Below are 19,679 nucleotides of genomic sequence, written 5' to 3'. Positions count from 1 at the left end.
CTATGAGTCCGTTGCTGTGTTCCCATGCTCCATCACAGCTGTGCTGGCAGAAGAGATTCCCATTTGGTCTTTGTTCTCATTTCCTGGCACAAATTCTTGGCATCTCAGTGCATGCTAGTAGGTGGCCATAGCTGGGCCTCGGCCGAGTCTCAAGAACACTAAACATGACAGTAGAAAGCCAGAACTTGGAGCCCCATTCTCTGGCCTCTGTGGAAAATGTAGGGACCTGTGTACAAAGAGTGAAGGCCAGTGATTTCAATACATCGACAGGATAAAGCCTCCGGAGAAAGAGTAGGGCAAAACCCCAACATGGAAGCCAGAGACACATCAGGTGGTAACATGCAGCAGCATCCCTCAGCATCCTGACGATAGAGGTGGAGATGGGACTCAGTTGGTGGAATGCTTGCCAAGCACACACGAAGCCCTGGTGGGTTCCAGCTCCAGTACTGCACACACACAGCATGCTGGCACACACCTGTCATCCCCGGACTCAAGAGCTAGAGGCAGGAGAATTGGGAAGTTCAAGGCCATCCAAGGCTGCAGGGAACATCTGAAGCACCCTGAGATACAGGGGACCCTTTCTAAAAGAAGCAAAACAAAGGAAACAACATGCACATCGCATGGTGCTGGGGATACAGCTCGGTGGGCAGAATGCTTCCCTCCCATGCGTAATGTCCTCTAGCGCTGCAGAAAGTTGAGAAGGTCGCACACGGCGGACTAGAGACCCTGCCTTAGAAGCAAATGAAAACAAACCACCGCTGAGAATGAAAGAGGCCTTGCATCGCACTGTTCCTCCAGACCGAAGTGGACGGAGAACCCGCACAGCGCCCTGGAGGTGAGGGGCATGCCTCCATCAGGAGCCTCGGCAGGCTGCCAAGGGCTGCTCTCCTCTGGCTCCTCACTCCCATCACCCACGCGGCCTCATCTGTGTCAGGCTATGACTCTGCGATGTGCCTGCACACAGATGAGACCAGTCAGAGGAGTCACAGATGTAGCCGAGGGACGAGGGCCCGCACGGACTCTTCCTAAACGCTCCTGCCGTGTCACTTTGACAGGTGCGGGCTGGGTGTGCTGGCGGGCACCTTTGATCCCAGCACTCAGGAGGCAGACTCAGGAGCACTGTGGGCTGAGGGCAGCACAGGAGGAAGGCCCGGGTCCATCTCCAGTGCACCCTGCACTTGGGCAGCCAGCAAGTCTGGAGTGTCAGTCCTCAGCACGCAGAACACAAGCTGCCAACTTCCCACGGAAAATGCATCCAAAAACAAAACCTCACCTCGGAAAGGAAACCGCAGTGAACAACCAAAACACTCCGGCTTTCACCAGCCACTAGGAAGAGGATGCGGGGTCCTTGGGTCACTGACACATGAGGGTCACTGACACATGAGGGTTAGTGACACATAAGGCTCATTGACACATAAGGGTCACTGACACATGAACGGCAAGTTGGGAGTGCTCAAGGGATGCTTAATGGATGGTGCAGGCCGAAGTCAATGAAAGCCAGCTTTGCTGGTGCAACACACCCTATAGGTACTGTGCTGCCCCACAGAAGTTCTGAGATCCCGTCCTCTGAGCTTGTGACCCCTGGACCGAGGCACAGCTACTTGTCCCTCATGGTGCCACGTAGCTAGACAGGCATTCGCAAGCTTGGAAGCCTCCGTGGATGGACTAGTCCTTCATGATCTGCATTGGAACCCACCTCCTGTTTCCCTGCTCACAGCGATTTTGAGAAAGGAGGGCATCACAACTGCCCTTCCTTAGAATTAGAGTGCCACAGGAAAAGTGGAGGCCTGGCGTTTTGTTGAGCTCTAAAAGAAAGCTAGTTCTATCCATGATCCTGGCGCTGAGAAATGACATTTAATCTGCTCCATACCTTAAGGCCACATTCCCTTCATAGTCAGTGCAACCGTGCCAGTCAGTCACGGCCAGACCAGCCCTCCGGAAAGCTGATTCACCTGAAGATGTGCAAACAGGACTAAGTATCCCCTGATGAGATAATGTACTTAGACACTCAGGGGCCCCTCCGTAGACACGCTTGTGGCCCGTAGGCTTTTCAGATTTCTAACTCAAAAGCCTCAAGTTTCCTTCCGTCCCCCCTTTCTAACTCTGCCATTAATAACCAGTCTTAATCGTGTTGGGAGCGACACAGTGGGCGTTCTCGTGCTCTGTGTGAGGAAAGACCCTGGCTGCCTCATGCCTGCTGCAGTCTTCTCTGTAAGGGAGAAAGCACGGCTTGTTCCTTCTAGGTGGCCTGCCTCCAGGCAGTTGCTGAGAGGGCATAGATTGCCGCCCTGTTTTCCTCTCTAACTGTAAAAGGGGAACTCGAGGTCTCTCTTTTTTTTTTTTTTTTTTTGGTCTTTTTGAGATGGGGTCTCCCTGAAGCCCCAGCTCTCCTGGAACTCACTATGTAGACCAGGCTAGCCTTGAACTCACAGAGATCCGCCTGCCTCTGCCTCCCGTGTGCTGGGATTAAAGCGGGTATCACCACACCCCGTGAGGTTTCTCTTTAGAATTCTTTTATCTGACAGATGAGGAGCCAGCAAAAAGAACCCGAGTGCCCTGGCAACGACGGAACCTGGCAGCAAAGACGGCTCCTGGTCCTGGGCGGCACGGCAGCCTTGCCCAGGGAAGCCAAGGCTAAACCGTGAGGTTTAGCGGACTGACACCGCATGGCTACTATTTGATGACATGCTCGTTTCCTCCCACGGCCCAGCTCACCATTTCCGGGGCAGGAGGGGGAGAGAACCTCTTGGCACAGACGAGGAATATGTCGGGACACGGCTTGCCGCTCTGCACCTCGGGATCGTCCCCCAGTACGACGTGGTTAAAGAACCCGAAGAACTCCTTGTGTCTGCTGGTCTTCATTTCAAAGGACACAGAGCCTGAGCTGGTGGCCAGCGCGAAGGGGATGCTGTGTCTCCGCAGATGCTGGATCAGTTTTTCAGCCCCTGCGGAGGAGGAAGGAGAGAAAGACCTCAGTGAGGTGGGCACCTGTCCGATGAAGTCTAGGGCCTCCTGCCCCGGAGCGCACTGCTCCTTGCCTCCTGTAAGGATGGCCTCAGGAGGGTCCCTCAAAGGCCCATGTGTCACAGGCACATCTGTGCCTGGGGGGGGGGGGGCTATTGAGCCGTGGGAAACCTTAGGAGGTGGGGCCCAGGGGTCAGGGCATCATCGGCCTTAAGTGCCAGGCCTGTTTTTCTCTTTGCGCCCCGGCTCTCACTAGTTAAACGAGGACAAGGGCAGGCGCTCACTATGAGGTGCTGGGACTCTTAACTGCAAGAAGGAGACATGTTTTCAGCACAGAACCTCCAATCTGTATGGCAGATTCATCTTTTCTCCTTAAGAGCTCACAGAACTCCACATTTTCTCTCTTCTTCTTCTTTTTTTCATAGGGACTTCCTAATTCTATCCCACCTGGAATCCACTATGTAGACACAGCTAGCCTTGATCTCACAGAGATCTACCTGCCTCTGCCTCCAGAGAGCTGGGATCAGAGGAGCAGGCCACCCACACCCAGCGACCTTGGTTATTTATTCATTATTTTTATTTTATGTGTCTGCGTGTATTGCCCGCATGTATGTGAGTTCACCCGCGTCGTGCAACGTCGCAGACGTCAGAGGAGGGCTTCGGATTCTCCTGGAACTAGAGTTAAGGACTTCATAGGGACTTCCTAATTCTATCCCACCTGGAATCCACTATGTAGACACACCTAGCCTTGATCTCAGAGATCTACCTGCCTCTGCCTCCAGAGCGCTGGGATCAGAGGAGCAGGCCACCCACACCCAGTGACCCTGGTTATTTATTCATTATTTTTATTTTATGTGTATGCGTGTATTGCCCGCATGTATGTGAGTTCACCCGCGTCGTGCAACATCGCAGAGGTCAGAGGAGGGCTTCGGATTCTCCTGGAACTAGAGTTAAGGATGGTTCGTAGCCGCCGTGTGGGTGCTGGAAATCGAACCCGGGTCCTCTGCAAGAGCAGTCGATGCTCTTAAACCGCCAAGTCATCTCCCCAGCCCCGACCTTGGTTATTTTTATTACAATGATGGAAAGCTAACACGGGTAACAGCAGGTCTAGCTCCATCGGAGAAGTACTTGATCTACCCTGATTGTCCGGAGAGGGGTTATTGCTTCAGAAACAACCCTACTCAAAGCAAAACAAGAAAGAAATCAAAAAAAGCAATCTGGGCTTAGCCATGGTACTTCCCAGAGCGACAGGCAAGTTTACAGAGAAATGTGCCTGTCTGTGTCTCCCACCCTGCCAGCAGGGACTATAGGCAGATAGCAGCAGAGGTGTCTCCACCAGGGGCTGGCTGGGTTGCTGCGGAGGAGAACAGGATCCCAGCAGAACCTCGGCTGCACCATGTTTTTATTCAGGACCAATGAATATATAAGAACTTTGCTTTTTCTCAGAAATTTCTGCGTTCTGCAGAAAGGAGCTGAGTCCTAGCACCGGTGGGGAGAAGAGATAATGATGTGAGGCCAAGCCTCGTGCTGAGGACCTGTTGGAGCACTGCTTTTTACAAGGGACCAGGCCCACATCAACTACGGCTCCCCAGCACGGTGGAACAAGAGCATCCTGTGTGAAGGCAGCATCTATTCCCACATGGAACGAGCTATAAAGACTAACTTTAAGGAAAGCATGGTGGTGCGTGCCTTTAATCCCAGCCCTGCGGAGCCGGAGGCAGGTGGATCTCTGTGAGTTCAAGGCCAGCCTGGTCTACATAGTGAGTTCCAGGACAGCTGGGGCTACAGGGAGACCCTGTCTCAAAAAGACCAAAAAAAAGAAAAAGAAAAAAGGACTAACTACAGGTTAACAGAGTCAAATGCTCAGGGCTCGCCATCAGAAATGCATTAGGAATCACAGCATGAACACTTTCTACCTGCCCCTGAAGTTGAACAATAGAAACTTCCTGTAAACTCACAGAAACATCTATGGTTTACTGGAAAGGATATGTTGAATAATCACAATCATTCCTAGGTTCAAAATGACACAACACAGCATCCCACTTTGTCGGCAGCTAGACAGACAGTGTGAATGTTGCTTTCAACAAACCCTTCTGGAAGGGTGCAGGGACTTGTAAGAGCTTGCCACTCTGCAGAGCTTCGGCTAGGAGAAGCCAAAGGCAGGCAGGAGCAGATCCTACTCGGTGGGCACAAAGTCAGAGAGGCCACAGGGAAGGCAGCAAAGTTTGCATTCTGCCGCATGTCACATTCCCAGAGTCCAGCTTCTAGCCTACATTTCTACACCTAGAAATAAGAAGACAAGCGAGCTTTTCACCCAGCGGGAGAAGAAAACCCAGTCAACACAGGCATATGCAGAAGAGACAGAGATGAATGTATCAGTAGACAGTGACCTGACAACAAGCAGCTTGTGACATATTACAAATATAACCAGGCAGAGATAGCCAGAATGGAAAAACGAAACAAAAACAGAAGACCCAACTGTGTGTTACTGATAGAAAGTTAATTTAAACACAACTGCAAGTTGTTTAAGTAAGTCTAATATAAAAAGAAATCTCATTTAAATGTAAATATTCAAGTAGATTAATATATGCATATATAAAAATACAATAAAAACTCTGTATTATATAACTCCCACTGAAGAGACAAAGTGAATATATTAATCATAGACAGAGGACTTTACACAATGATTGACCAGTCCTGACACAGGGACAAATACGCCTGCCAAATGTTCATCGAGAAGACACACTGGGAAATGGAGAGCTGGCTCAACTGTTTAGAGTACTGGCTGCTCTTGGCACGGACCGGGGTTTGGTTCCCAGCAACCCTGCCAACACCCCATCTGTAACTCCAGTTCCAGGGGATGCAATGCTTTTTTCTGGCCCCCGAGGGCCCACTTACATACATATAGGCAAAACACTCATACAAATAAAACAGTAACAAATTACCTTAAAACATTTTTAAAGAGATACATTGTTTCTAAATGTGTATGCATCAAACAACACAGCTTCCAAAACACATAAAGCAAACACTACACTTATGTAGAGGCATACATGAACAGGGGTTTCCAGCTCTACTCTTAGTAACCTGGTATACCAGGCAAATGGACAAGAACAGACTGGACTTCCAAAGTACCATTAAGCAACGGGATCTAATCTGTACTTTCATAATATTACACTCAACAGCAGAACCCGTGATATTTTCAAGGCCACATGGAGAAGTTAACAAGACAGAACATACTAAGCCATTGATACAATTCTCAGAAATGTAAAATAATTCGAATCATACCAAATATAATCCCCAATTACAAAAATTAAATTTGATACCAGTAATGGAAAAGCATTTGGAAAATGACAAAACATTTGAACATGACATACCTGCTTATTAGACAGGGGTCAGAGATGAAATAAAAAAGAGAAATTTGGTAGTATCCTGTAGAGAACAAGCAGACTAGAATTTCTAGACTGTAATGGAATAGTGTGTGTGGGAAAACCGAGACTGTTAAATGCTGAGTTAAATCAGAAGGGAGGTTTGGCATCAAGATTTGACAGAAACTGACACATGACAAAAATCTAAGCAGGGGCTCGGAGGGTAGCTCAGTTGGTACAGCGCTTTCCCAGAATGCACCAGGCCCTGGTTCAATCTGCAGCACTGTATAAATGTGTACTGCAAGTCCATAATCCTGGTACTGAGGAGAATCAAAAGTTCAAAGTCATCGTTACGTACAAAGGAAGTTCAAGGCCAGCCTGGAGCAACACAGAACTCCCACTGAAACCCAAAAAAGAGCCCCCAAACCATAAGAAAGATGATTATTGATGAATTAGACTTTCCCCATAAGAAAGTGGAGAGAAAATGTCAACCTAAACCAAAACAAACAAAAATATAAATGAGTAAGAAAAAAAAAATGGTATCAAAACTGTACAGAAAGTCAATGAAAACACATGCTGGTTCTTTGAAAAGATCAAATTAAATGACCGAGCAGTCCAGCACCAGTGGAGGAAGGAGGAGACCCGAATTTCTCAAGGTCCATTACAAAAGGGTCCTAAAAACAACAAAGGGCAAAAAGAGACATAGGAACTGCTTAGTGTCAGTAAGTTTGACAACTGAAATGAAATGGGTTAATCCTTTCCAAGGCACGAAGCTTCCTCCGTAAGACAAAGAAGTCAGCAACGTCCTACCTTTAGATGGTGAATCTGTATTCACAAACCTTGTACGAAGGACCAGATGACCTCAGAGGTGTGTATACTGAACACTTCAGGAAAAAACAAAAACAAAAAACCACAGCTCGCTTTGGTTTGGTTTGGCGTTTATTTTCAGACACGGTCTCCCTGTAGCCCCAGCTGGCGTGGATCTCACAATGTAGAGCAAGCTGGCCTCTGCCTCCTGAGTGCTGCATAAAGTCGTGGGCCCCCACACGGGGTTGGGAGGAACAGACCTCCCAGTTTCTTTTAGATAATGCCAGTAGTTCCCTGATAGCATGGACAGGAAAGACTAGGGAAAGAACTAGAGACCTATTCCTGCATGAAAGTTCACACACACGGTCATGTAACAAGAGTCTCAACAACATGGGAGAGACTCCATATGGAAGAGACTCTCTGACGATGGATGGCGCACAGTGTAATTAGTTTGCAGTAAGTATTGAAAGTGGGGGCTGGAGAGATGTCTCAGCGCTTAAGAACACTGCTTGTTCTTGCACAAGACCAGGTTTCGAATCCCAGCACCCACATGGCAGCTAACAACTGTCTGTAACTGCAGTTCCAGGGGATCCGACAGCCTCTTCCGTCGTGAGTGCACTGAATGAGATGGGTGCAGTTACGTACACACATACACGTAAAATAAAAATATTTAAAAAAAAGTTTTGAAAGAAAGGCCAAATGAAAACAGAGGCAATAATGTTCTTTTGTCTGTTTACGCAAAGTGTAACTATCACCAGCTCCATTACCGGTGGATAAAGCTGCGTCAATAAATGCCTCTAACCTGAGATGCAACTCCCTGATTCCTTAAAAACTTTTACAATCAATTTAAAAACACTGTGCTACAAGTTGTTCTTGTCCATTTTTCTGAGAAGTGAAAGTCTGTAAAAATGTAAATGGGGTTCTGTCCTAGGGAGAAGCTGGTTAATTAAGTATATAAAGGAAATCCTGCCAAGTGCTCGCTGCCAGCTGCCAGCACTCGCTGTGCTGAAGTGGGTTTAGGAAAGGGCAGCTCCGCGGTGCTATACAGAGCGAGCAGCTCTCTCTGGACTCATGTCTCCAGGGGACAACATGGGAGATGTGAAGACTCCCCAGTCCCCATGCAGATTCCTTCTGAATCCTGCCAGGGACCCCAGGTGGGAGAGACTGGTAAACACAGCCATTCAAGTGGATTTAAAAAGCCAGGACACAGAAAATGACAGCCGAGTTTTTAAGTGCGTTCGTGGACGTCCCTGGGTGCTAAAAGCCACTGGAATCTTCTGCTCCGGAGCAATGGCTGTGAGCTTGCTGAGGAATCACAGCACCTCAGTGTGTTTCTGTAGCCTGCCCCCACTCTGGTCCTCACTGCAGTCGCCATGGGACCAGGTGCCTCAACTTCCTGCCTGCCATGCCTTCGGCACCACGCGGGACTGTCCCACCCTTCAAACGCACCCCATCGACTGTAAAGCAAAATACATCCTCCTTCTGGGGGCTCTTGGCAGGGGCTCTCACAGCATCACAGGAAGCAGTGCAGGGACCAGCTCACCGTAGACTGGAACCTCCAAAACTGTGAAGCACACTGGAATCTCTCTTCTCAAAGGTCAGTTGTTTCTCTGTGAGCTCTTCTGTTTTTAGGCAGACGATGAGCAAGGAAAGAGGAACTGTCAGTGCTAAGACTTCTGTGTGGAGGAACATGTCAGAAGAGGCCTGCCGGGTAGAATACACCTATCTGTCAGGCTTCATTTGTTTTTCTTCAAAACACTGAGTCAGCATCAGAAAAACTGTCTTGCAGGGTAATTTCCGTCATTAAACCACTGTGTGTTTTTCCTCTTTCTGCTGCAAGAGACAGGCCAGAGAAGCCCCAGCACAAGCCTCTTGCTTCTGTCAAGGATTTTCAGGCTCTCTCTCCCTGCAGACACAGCTAGTTCCACGTATGGGTTTCGGCACAGGGCACCTGTAGGTGACTGGGATAGCTCCTGCTCTGTGTTTGTGGCTATAAGTCTACTTAAAGAGTGAACCTGGGCTCTGGGGTGATAGAAAGTGAAGGCCAGGAAGACTTGCTAAAATTCTTGCAATGTAATGGCTGCTAAGAACTCTGGTTTGCTAAGAATGTGGACACTAGAACTTTCTTTTCCAAGGCCCTAACTTACCTTACTGAATTCCCATGTATATGCTGTGTACGGTTTGCTTGCATTTGTAATGGAGTTCCAGATCACTGGGAAAAGACAACTCGGACTCAAAATGTCTTGAATCAGCTGAACCTATCTAGCTGGGCACGGACTGTACTCTCTGGACCACTTTAGAGAATGCAGCACTAAGTGAGGGGGAGACAGCAGCTTTGAAAGGTGAAAAACACAGGACCATCTGGCCTTTTAGTTAAGCAATTACAAGATGTTAATGTTTTACAAGTTATCTGGTTTTTCCTTTGGATAAATGTAGTACTTTGTGAAAACGAAGCCAGTTTCTGTTGAGCAAACAAGGAGAGGTACAGAAACTAAAGATCACATTTACTACAGCCAAGGCGACACCATCGTTTGTGGTCAGCTAGCTCTCGGAACCCACTTCTGACGGGGAGGTGAAAGTGTTCCCTGGAATTAGTCTAGTCAAAGGTCACCCTTCCCTTATTCAGGGGAACAAAATGGAGAGGCACCAACAAGACGGGGGGCTCCCCCACACTCCTCACATATGACCATAAAAGCCCCCCCAAAACTTGAACAAGGGGACTCCTTTACGGAAGAATCCGTGTGTGAGTCCTGCCAACATTAAATTAAAACTCGTTCCCCTCACCTGACTTTGGCTGTTGGTCTCCTATTTTTCCATAACCACAAATGTTACTTTAAGAATGAACCTGGGCTCCACACTGCCAACATCCTGTGGCAATGTTTCCGGGAAGGCTGCTTTCCTGCTTCCTCTCCCTCACCGTGCTGCTGCCTTTGGCTCGGGGACAGAAGACATGCAGGGTCCAAGCTTGCTTTCTCTGGCAGCGTTCCTCTGCCCCATGCAAAGCTACCAAGACATTAGAGTCAGAACAAGAACAAGATCCCCCTGTTCCAGAGCAGTTGCTATGTGTGCATGTGACCAGGGTCTGCACACGGACAGTAATGTTTAGGGGTTTTTAGGCGCTGCACTTTGTAGACCAGGCTCAATGCTCTCATAAGAGATGGAGTAGGCTGGGTCTTCAGAAAATATTTTCAGGCTACACTAAATCAATGATTAAAAGTAGGTTTAGTTGGTTTCATCATGGAATATGTGCATGTGCGCGTATGTGTGGAAGCCACAGGGCAATGTGGGGAGCTGCTAATCTGGTACCACATACCTTTTAAATTTTGGAGACGTGGTCTCCTAGTGGCCTGGAACTCCCCAGCAGGTTAGGTGCTAGCTGGCCAGGAAGCCCCAGGGATCTTCGTGGCTCTACCTCACTAGAGGAGGGCTAATACAAGTAAATTGACTTTAAAAAAAAAAAAAGTGTGAGTTTTGGGGATCAAACTTGGGTCCTCATCCTTTCCTGATGGAGCTATGTCCCTAGACCCGAGCTCCTTACGGTCAGCAGTGCTTACTCTCCAGAAGCATAGCGGACAGGGGAAGACGGTGGTAGAGAACAGTCCACGCCGGGAGGGCCTTCTTGCAGCAGAGGTGGTGTGCCCTAGCTACCTCCCAATGTACAAAGTAAGTGCAGGAAGCCAGTGCCTAGGTGAGGGAAGCATCTGCTCCGTGTGCTTCTCAACGCTAAATGCAGAGGGGAGGTGCACCCGGAACCACCGTCCTGTTCCTGAAATGCTGGGCTTCCAAAAGGTACAGACAAGCGCTTGGTCACTGTCTCCGAACCCTACGTGTCACTTGGCTAATCTTACAACAAATTGGAGTTGGGTCCGAGTGGATAGACAGGTGCCAGGGGCAGAAGGAGGCACAGATGGAGGGCAAGGGAAGGGCGAAGCGAGTCACAGAGAGGAAAGCTTAGGTGGTTCTAGCAGGGAGCCAGGCTGCAGAGACGGATGCTGTGCTGCTCCTGCCTGACACAGACCAGGCTCCCCTGGGAAGAAGCCGCCTCAGTGGAGGCATCTCCTCCATCAGGTTGGCCTGTGGCCAGAACTCTGCAGCGTTTTCTTGACTATTAGTTGATGGAGGAGGGCCCAGCCCACTGTGGGTGATGTGGGCGGTTGTCATGCCTGAGCAGGTGTGGATGTGGGCTGTATAAGAAAGGCAACCGAGCAAGTTGAGGAAGTAAGCCAGAAAGCAGTGCTGTTTCTGTGGCCTCTGCTTCACCTCCTGCCTCCAGGTTCCTGCTCTGGCCTCCCTTGATGATGGACTGTCACCTGCAACCGAATAAACCCACCCTCCCCGAGCTGGTCTCGGTCACTGATTTATCATAGGGACAGAGAAGCAAACGAGGCCAGATGTCAATTAATTTTCAATAAAAAGGAAATGAACTTGAAGGCTGGTGAAACGGCTCTTGCTGGCTGGCTGGGCGGGTGAGGGCACATACTGCCAAGCCTGTGACCCAAGTTTAATTCCTAGAACCCAAATGCTGGAAAGGGAGAACCGACTCCGTCAAGCTGTCCGCTGACCTCCACATCCACGCGGGGGGTGTGCATGTGTGCGCGTGCGCATGTGCGCACACACACACCACACACACACCACAAAGATAAAACAGTTCAAAAAACAATAAATGATGTATATCAGCTCTTTAGAGAGTCCATGGCATGGAATTTAGCTTACCTCCTTTAGATTTCACACACACTTACTTTGGTTTAGTTTTGAGACACAATACTAATATGTTGACCTCATACTCAAGATCTGGATGCTCTGGCCTCTTCCTCCTGAGTGCTGGGATCAGGCTTGTGACACTATGCTAGGTCCTCACCTAACAAAACTGGGTGACATATTAATTTACATTAAAATACACTGAAGTTAAAGCAGTTCTGTAGAAGTGCAGTGATGACCATGAGAATATGTTGACCTCATACTCAAGATCTGGATGCTCTGGCGTCTTCCTCCTGAGTGCTGGGATCAGGCTTGTGACACTATGCTAGGTCCTCACCTAACAAAACTGGGTGACATATTAATTTACATTAAAATACACTGAAGTTAAAGCAGTTCTGTAGAAGTGCAGTGATCACCATGAGGATGCACAGTGATCACCAGGAGAGTGCAGTGATGACCATGAGGATGCACAGTGATCACCAGGAGAGTGCAGTGATCACCATGAGGATGCACAGTGATCACCAGGAGAGTGCAGTGATGACCATGAGGATGCACAGTGATCACCAGGAGAGTGCAGTGATGACCATGAGGATGCACAGTGATCACCAGGAGAAACAAAGGCGGTCACAGCTGGCAAGAGGTGCTACATGTATGCTTACATCAGCTGAGTGGACCAAAGGTGTGAACCAGGAGAGTGCAGTGATCACCATGAGGATGCACAGTGATCACCAGGAGAAACAAAGGCGGTCACAGCTCGCAAGAGGTGCTACATGTATGCTTACATCAGCTGAGTGGACCAAAGGTGTGTGTGCTGAGGCCTTGGGCCTAGGCGTGTCTACTGGGAGGTGGTGGAAATTTCAGGAAGTAGGATCTAGTGGGGGGCAGTGTCCTCCGAAGGGACAGTGAGAACCGGGTCCCCTCTTCTTCTCTCTTCCCCAACCACTGTGAAGGCAGCAGCTCTGCTCACCAAGTGCAGCCAGATTTAAGGTGACATCCTAGAAATGCCCATCTCAGCGAGTGCCAAGCGGCCAAAAGGCAATCCTGGGTGCTCGGACACATGAAGCTCTGTCACCTGCTTCCTGGGAGAAACCAGCTTCCATAAACACTTTCATCAAACCCAGACAGCTTTTCTGCTTTCCACCGAGTTTCGCTTCCTTGATTCTACCGGGCTTGTTCCCCTCCCTCCTCTCTTCTGATGTCCCTTTAACAGCCGGGCCACCGGGCCACCGTCCACAGCTGTGCACACATGCTGAAGGTCGGGTCATGCTGGGCTCTCCGCCCACTCCCCACTACAGTAAGTTATGAATGGAAACCTGTGTTGACCACTACAGTGTCGGGCTTTGTTTACTATTCACCATAGAACATATTCAAAACAAAGCCTCAATCACATACACACGTAGCAGTCATAATTCACAGGTCCAAGTTTTAAGAACAATAACCGTAAATTTAAAACAAATACATTATTTAGTCAATGTGGATGACACACAGATGCTTTTTTTTTTTTTAAGTTTTAGCATTTATCGATTGAAATGGAAGTATCTTATAAAAACACTATGGCTTGCTTGCTGGCTGCTCTGCAGGGGAGTTACGGTACCACCATTACGGAGTGGGCATTTCTTACAGACTGAATTCTCAGGCAGGCCTTGGGCCATTGATTTTTTCAGCTAGTTTCCCACTGGGGGAACAGACGTCTATGTCAGCCATCATTGATTCTGGCAACGCGCCTCTTCCCTTTCTCCAGGCATTCCAAACAAATTGTGTGCTGCTTTCAAAGGTGCTGCTTGTGACAGAGCTGGCCCTGGGTCTTGCTCCAATCTCCAGTACTAGTGTACATCAAGCTCATACTGGGGACCACAGCTGCTTCTAAAAAATTTAGGAAACTGACCAACTCTATTCTGTGACTGGTGTAGTGGTCAAGGGGACTGAACAAGAGCGAGGATCTGGAGATGTGAGCTCAGTCGGTAGGGGCTCTGCTTACGTGTGGGAAGCCCTGATTCCATCCCCACCACTTCCTAAAGGAGGCAACTGGTGTCTAGCCCTGACCCCAACTCTTGGGATTAGGAACCAGGAGGATGAGAACCTCAATAAGATCAACAGAAATTTCTAGACATTCTGACAATGGGCTGCGTGGACCCAGAGACAAGTCCACGCCACATGAGGTTCAGAGGGAACCTAGACAGAGACAGCAGGGTTGGGAGATGGAGACTGAGGTGACCACACTGGGCTACCACCAAAAACATGACGGGAGAGGGAGAGGACACAGAATGGTCTGACAGCCCAGGTCTAGGGCTTACTGCTGCTCAGAATTTATCTGCACAGTCCCCCCCCCACCCCATGTTTCATCACAGGAGGAGTTAAGTCTCTCATTGGGCAATAAACACAATCGCTACCTTGTTTTTTGTTCAGCGGGAACATGAAAGGACTGGGGGGGGCAAGCATGTTAGCATTTATTTCATACTGTCCTTGTGGAGAGGACAACCTGATCTCCTCACTTGCATTTAAATGGAAAGACACAATATGCTCAGTGGAACAGCACTTGCCTGTGTGCACAAGGCCCTCAGTTTAATCCCTAGTATCACCGACAAAAACAAACTGTTTCAAGCCAGGCACGGTGTAACACAAGCCTGCAATTGTATCATGGAAGATGCTGAGGCAGAGGGATCACTGCCAGTCCAAGGACTATAAAATGAATCCTTGTCTTAAAAAAAAAAAAAAGGATCGAACCAAGACAACCTTTCCTTTAGAGACAGGGTTGCCCAGGCTGACCTAAGCGTTTACAGACAGGGTTGCCCAGGCTGACCTAAGCAGTCCTCCTGTTTCACCCAGTAGCTGCAACAACAGGTGCATGCCACCCTGTGATAGGTAAAGTAGGCAATGGATGAATTGGGTTGATTGGGAGAAAGCACCAGGACACAGATAAAAGTCCAATGGAATAGAGTTTATAATGAACACATGGGACAGATTCCCTTCTGGGTAGGGAAAATGTCTGCCCTGGGTCGTGAGCTGGGGTCTTTTATAGGGGGAGGCTTCTGGGGGGGGGCGAGAGAGCGGGACTGTTAAAACCTGCCATCTTTAGAGATCAAAGGGGAAGCCTGCCTGCTGCATTGGCCAAACAGTGGCAAAAAGTCTGCTTCTCTGGACTTCAAAGACCAGGGTGCTTATTAACTCGGTTCCCTTTTCTCAGGTGCTTGTGAGGTCCCTGAGACCCTGCTGGTGAGGAGGCGGGGCTATCTGAACCTTAACACCCTGTGTAACAGAAGAGTGTTTCGTGATGTGGAAACGGTACAGGATTCCGCTTCCACAAGGCACGACAGACACACCCACCAGGTATGCGGTGCACGCGTATTCTGCTAAAATGGCAGAGCTGAGGGACTGTGAAGTCACACACAGAGAAGACAAGGACAGCAACCTTGTTACACATGGACTGTTCTAGAAAGTTTATCTAAAAATCCCCTAAAACTGTTTTGGTTCATCCATTTAAGCATTCTTTAAGGGTGCTCAAACTACTGGGAGAAAATGACAGCAAATTACGGAAATCATGTTGAAAATTTAAAGTCCACGTACTACAAACACATTTACATTATACAATATGTCACGGCAAAGCATCAGCTACAGACCAGTTACCGTTCACTCGTGTCTAACGTTGAATCCCAGTGCAATGCATCAGAAGTTCATCAGGGACATTCATTTTGTTCACCATGTACACAGTACTTTATAAACCACGGAATCACCACGAGACAAACTTGCCCAAGTCTTTCTATTTTGAAGTTGAGTCCAAAGGACACTATGCTCCAGTTCCCTGTTCACTGGAGATGTCTCCCCCGAGAAACAGTTTCAGTACCTGTGACCTTTCCTTCCACAAGCAAGGAACCTCTGTCCTCCTGTCCACCTCACAGGAGGGGCACATCACTACGTTCAAACGACAGAGAAAACAACTGCAAAGCAACTTTGGGAATTACATTACAAAGACTGTATGGTCACTAGCCCAAGCTAGCATGGAACTTCTTGTGGAACATACAGGGGTCTTGAACTTCGGATCCTCATGCCTCCGTCTTCCCAGGAGCTGGGATTACAGGTGTGTACCACTAAGCCTGGCTTCTGCCCTGCTGGGGATGGATCCCATGGCTTTGTGCAAGCTAGGCAAGCACTCTACCAACTGAGCCCCAGTCCCAGCCACAAGACCTGCATTCTTCCTGGGGACTGATCCACGTCTCTCTTCAATGGCCCACAGTGGACAGAAGCAAAATCAATAGAGAACAAAGGACTGGATAGCAATGTTTTGGTGAAACTCAGGTCTCCTCGACTTTACCAGGGACTACCAAAACCTCCAGACTCAAAGCATCTTTGAGCAGGACTTTTTATTTTTCTGTTTTTTGCTGTCTTAACAGTGGAAGAATCTGACCAACAATTAACAAACTTTGACAACCATGGGAATGGAATTTCTTTTTTTCCTTTCTGTATTTACTGGACAACTGTTTTAAGTACTGACTTTGTGGTTCGAGTCACTTTTTTTTTTCGGTCTTTTTGAGACAAGGTGTCCCTGTAGCCCCTGCTGTCCCGGAACTCACTCTGTGACCAGGCTGTCCTTGAACTCACAGAGATCCACCTGCCTCTAACTCCCAAGTACTGGGACAAAAGGCGTGTGCCACCAGGCCCAGCTTTGAGTCACTTCTAATGTTGCTGATCAAGGTTTGCCACTAGAAAATCCATGTACAAAAGACCAGTTTTAACAGTTTAATATTTAGCCAGAGAGGAATGCATAAATCAGGAAATTGGGTAGCTCAGTGAATTTCCCTAAGACTGTTTCTGCCCTGTGAACAGAAGCCCAATGTAAATTTACCTACCTACACAACTAACACAGCATCACAAAAACATACGTAAAGGGAGGCATCTGACCGAAAGACTGCAGAACTTCAGGTCTGATGTTCTCCGGAAGAGCAGCTGCACGATGACAGTCACACCCTCTAGGCTTTTGGAACTGCACTGAGCATCTCTTACCAGACCTGAGGCAACCCTGTCGACCTCACAGAGCCAGGAGCATCCATCCACAAATAACAGAAAGACATGGGGAAGGTCTGAGGTGCTGGCTCAGTGCTTACAGTACTCACCCTGCAAGCCTGAGGAGAGCAAGCTCATGCTCAGATTCCACATAACAAGCTGTCTGCGTATGCTGTAATTCTAATCCTGGCTCCAGGAAGCAGAGACAGGCGGATCCCTGGATCTTGCAGGTCCCAAACCCTGGCCTAATCAATGAGCTCCAGGCCAGTAACAGACCCTGTCTCAACAAGGAAGGTGGATGGCTCTTGAGGAATGACTCTTGAGGTTACCCTCTAGCCTACACATGGACACACACACACACAAACAACAGCAAAAAACACCCTGCCACTCACTTATCCACCCACACACGCACAAAAAGCTATAAAAAAAACAAGGGAATGAAAAACAAAAGGTATGCTCCTTTAAAATAATCCACATCAAAAGTGGACTCCTTCTGACTAAAGTACTCAGCAGTAAGATACAAATAATTGTGTACCTGGCAGGCATTCTGAAACCTTTTCTTTTTTTTTTGTCTTTTTAAAAGTTACTCTCTTTGGAAAACACAACATTAAAACAGGATTAGTTTCCAGTGATCCCTCCCTCCATCTTTGAGACAGGGTCTCCGTAGGGAGCCGAGGGCCCGCCTCCCACTCGGGACCCTTCTGCCTCCGCCCGTGGAGTGGTGGGATCACAGGCACACGCAGCAAGGTCATGACAGTATTCTGAGGAAATTTCCAGGGTTACTGCAGATACTGTGACAACAGCCGCCACAAACTTTTTCCCATCACACTCCAAGTACTTAGAACTCCACAGAACCTAATTCAAGCGATCTTAACCCTAAATGTGAGGCTTTGGCCTCCTCGAGTTAGTTATTCAGTATGTAGGATCACTGGAAGTCAAGTCCTGAAAGTGTCTCCTTAGTCCAGAAAGTCTTCACTAGAGACATTTCATGTCTCTGACGCAGCGTCCTCACAAGCCAACAAATGAGGCGGCGAACAGCCTTTGAAGGAAGGAATGCTTAAGCCAGAAAAAGGGCATTGCTTCTGACAGAGGCATCGGACGCCTGAGGCTCACAGTGTGGCCAGCCTCGTCAAATGGCAGGACAACGAGTGAGACATCAGGTCTCAGAAGACTAGTCAGACAGTACCTGAGGAACGGCAGCCAAGTTTGACCTCTGTTCTGCACATATACACACACACACATGCACCCATGCGTACACACACACACACACACACACATGAGACATCAGGTCTCAGAAGACTAGTCAGACAGTACCTGAGGAACGGCAGCAAGTTTGACCTCTGTTCTCCACATACACACACACACACACACACACACACACACACACGTGCACCCATGCGTGTGTGCACACACACACACACATGCATGCACGCACACACACATCATGCTGGTGTGCACAGTTCCTCCCTAAGGCGACACAAAAGCAACGCAGCTCAGTGACCCCCCCAGAAGCTGCACAAAGCCCAAGAATGAGGTTGAGTCAGCAGAAGATTATGCGACCCGCCACTGCTCCAGGCACGAACCAGCCCAAGCATCCTGCAGTGACGCACAGTTCCTCCCTAAGGCGACACAAAAGCAACGCAGCTCAGTGACCCCCCAGAAGCTGCACAAAGCCCAAGAATGAGGTTGAGTCAGCAGAAGCCATATTCCACGACCCGCCACTGCTCCAGGCATGAACCAGCCCAAGCATCCTGCAGTGATGCTGGGCCTTCCCGAGTCACAGGACACTGAAAATCCTATTAAAATGTCCTCACCTGCTTGACGGTTGGGGGACCCTCCACTGTCTGGCCATTTAACTCAGTTTGTGAGGCCCTGTCCTGTGAATCCATCTGGACAGCTGGTTTGGCCCTTGTGGAACCAGGTTAGCTGTGGCGTTCCATGAAACATGGGTACTTCTGTACGCATGTGCCCAGCACCAGCACGGAGGCATGGCCGCAGGACTCAGGGAGACGCTCCACACTGAGGAAGCCGAGCTGACTTCAGGCAGGAGGACACGTGAGGTTCAAGATCAATGTGATGGCTGGTTGTTCTGTAAGAAGTGCGTCAACACACTATCCTGCGCATGTGTCCTCTGAACTGATCACGCCAACTGTGGAGGAAAGGAAAGACCATGAACATGCTCCTCCAAGCCCTGGGCAAGAGCCCTAGACTCATGCACATATGTAAGCTCAGCATCCAATCATCTTATAAAGGTGCCGCCTCCCAACATCCTCAGACTGCTGATTTTCAGAATGTGCATTTCCTGGTACACTCAACCTACAGCACTTCATGGAAATTATTCCATCCATCCCAAAGAATGCCTTACTGAGGAGGCAAACTCAGTATGTAAGGAGGTAGCTGGGTGTGGTGATACACGCCTTTGATCTCACTGCTGAGAGAGGCGGAGGCAGGCAGATCTCCCGGCCTTACTGAGGAGGCAAACTCAGTATGTAAGGAGGTAGCTGGGTGTGGTGAGACACGCCTTTAATCTCACTGCTGAGAGAGGCGGAGGCAGGCAGATCTCAGTTCAAAGGTAGCTTTGTCTATATAGTGACTTCCAGGCCAGCTGTGGCTACAGGGAGACCCTGTCTCAGAAAAAACAAAAAAACTCCACAAAAACAAAATATAAGGAGGTAACCAACATCCTCCATGGGATATATTTTGAATAGGGTTTCTGAGATCCCAGTGACAGAGTTTTGTAAACTCATGTCGTATAGATTTCAAGTCGTAAAAGAGTTTTAGTTATGTACCTATGTGCCTGGATGTGCACACATATGTGTGGAGGTCAGAGATCAATCTTAAGGATCA

The 19,679-nt window shown here is 48.7% G+C and overlaps 1 protein-coding gene across 1 annotated transcript in view; it reads right to left on the bottom strand.

Moving 5' to 3' along the window:
* Positions 1–19,679, bottom strand: part of Pudp (pseudouridine 5'-phosphatase) — a 73,416-nt gene that overhangs the window by 12,372 nt on the left and 41,365 nt on the right. Inside the window, exon 3 of the mRNA XM_008854581.3 lies at positions 2,716–2,945. Within this exon, the coding sequence (XP_008852803.1) occupies positions 2,716–2,945 (230 nt within the window). The remainder of the gene's footprint in view (positions 1–2,715; positions 2,946–19,679) is intronic.

Source organism: Nannospalax galili, unplaced genomic scaffold (genome assembly GCF_000622305.1).
Source record: "Nannospalax galili isolate Female #2095 unplaced genomic scaffold, S.galili_v1.0 scaffold1227, whole genome shotgun sequence".
Taxonomy (NCBI): Eukaryota; Metazoa; Chordata; class Mammalia; order Rodentia; family Spalacidae; genus Nannospalax; species Nannospalax galili.
Note: the sequence above shows the minus strand (reverse complement) of the source record. Positions and strands in the feature narration are given on the sequence as shown.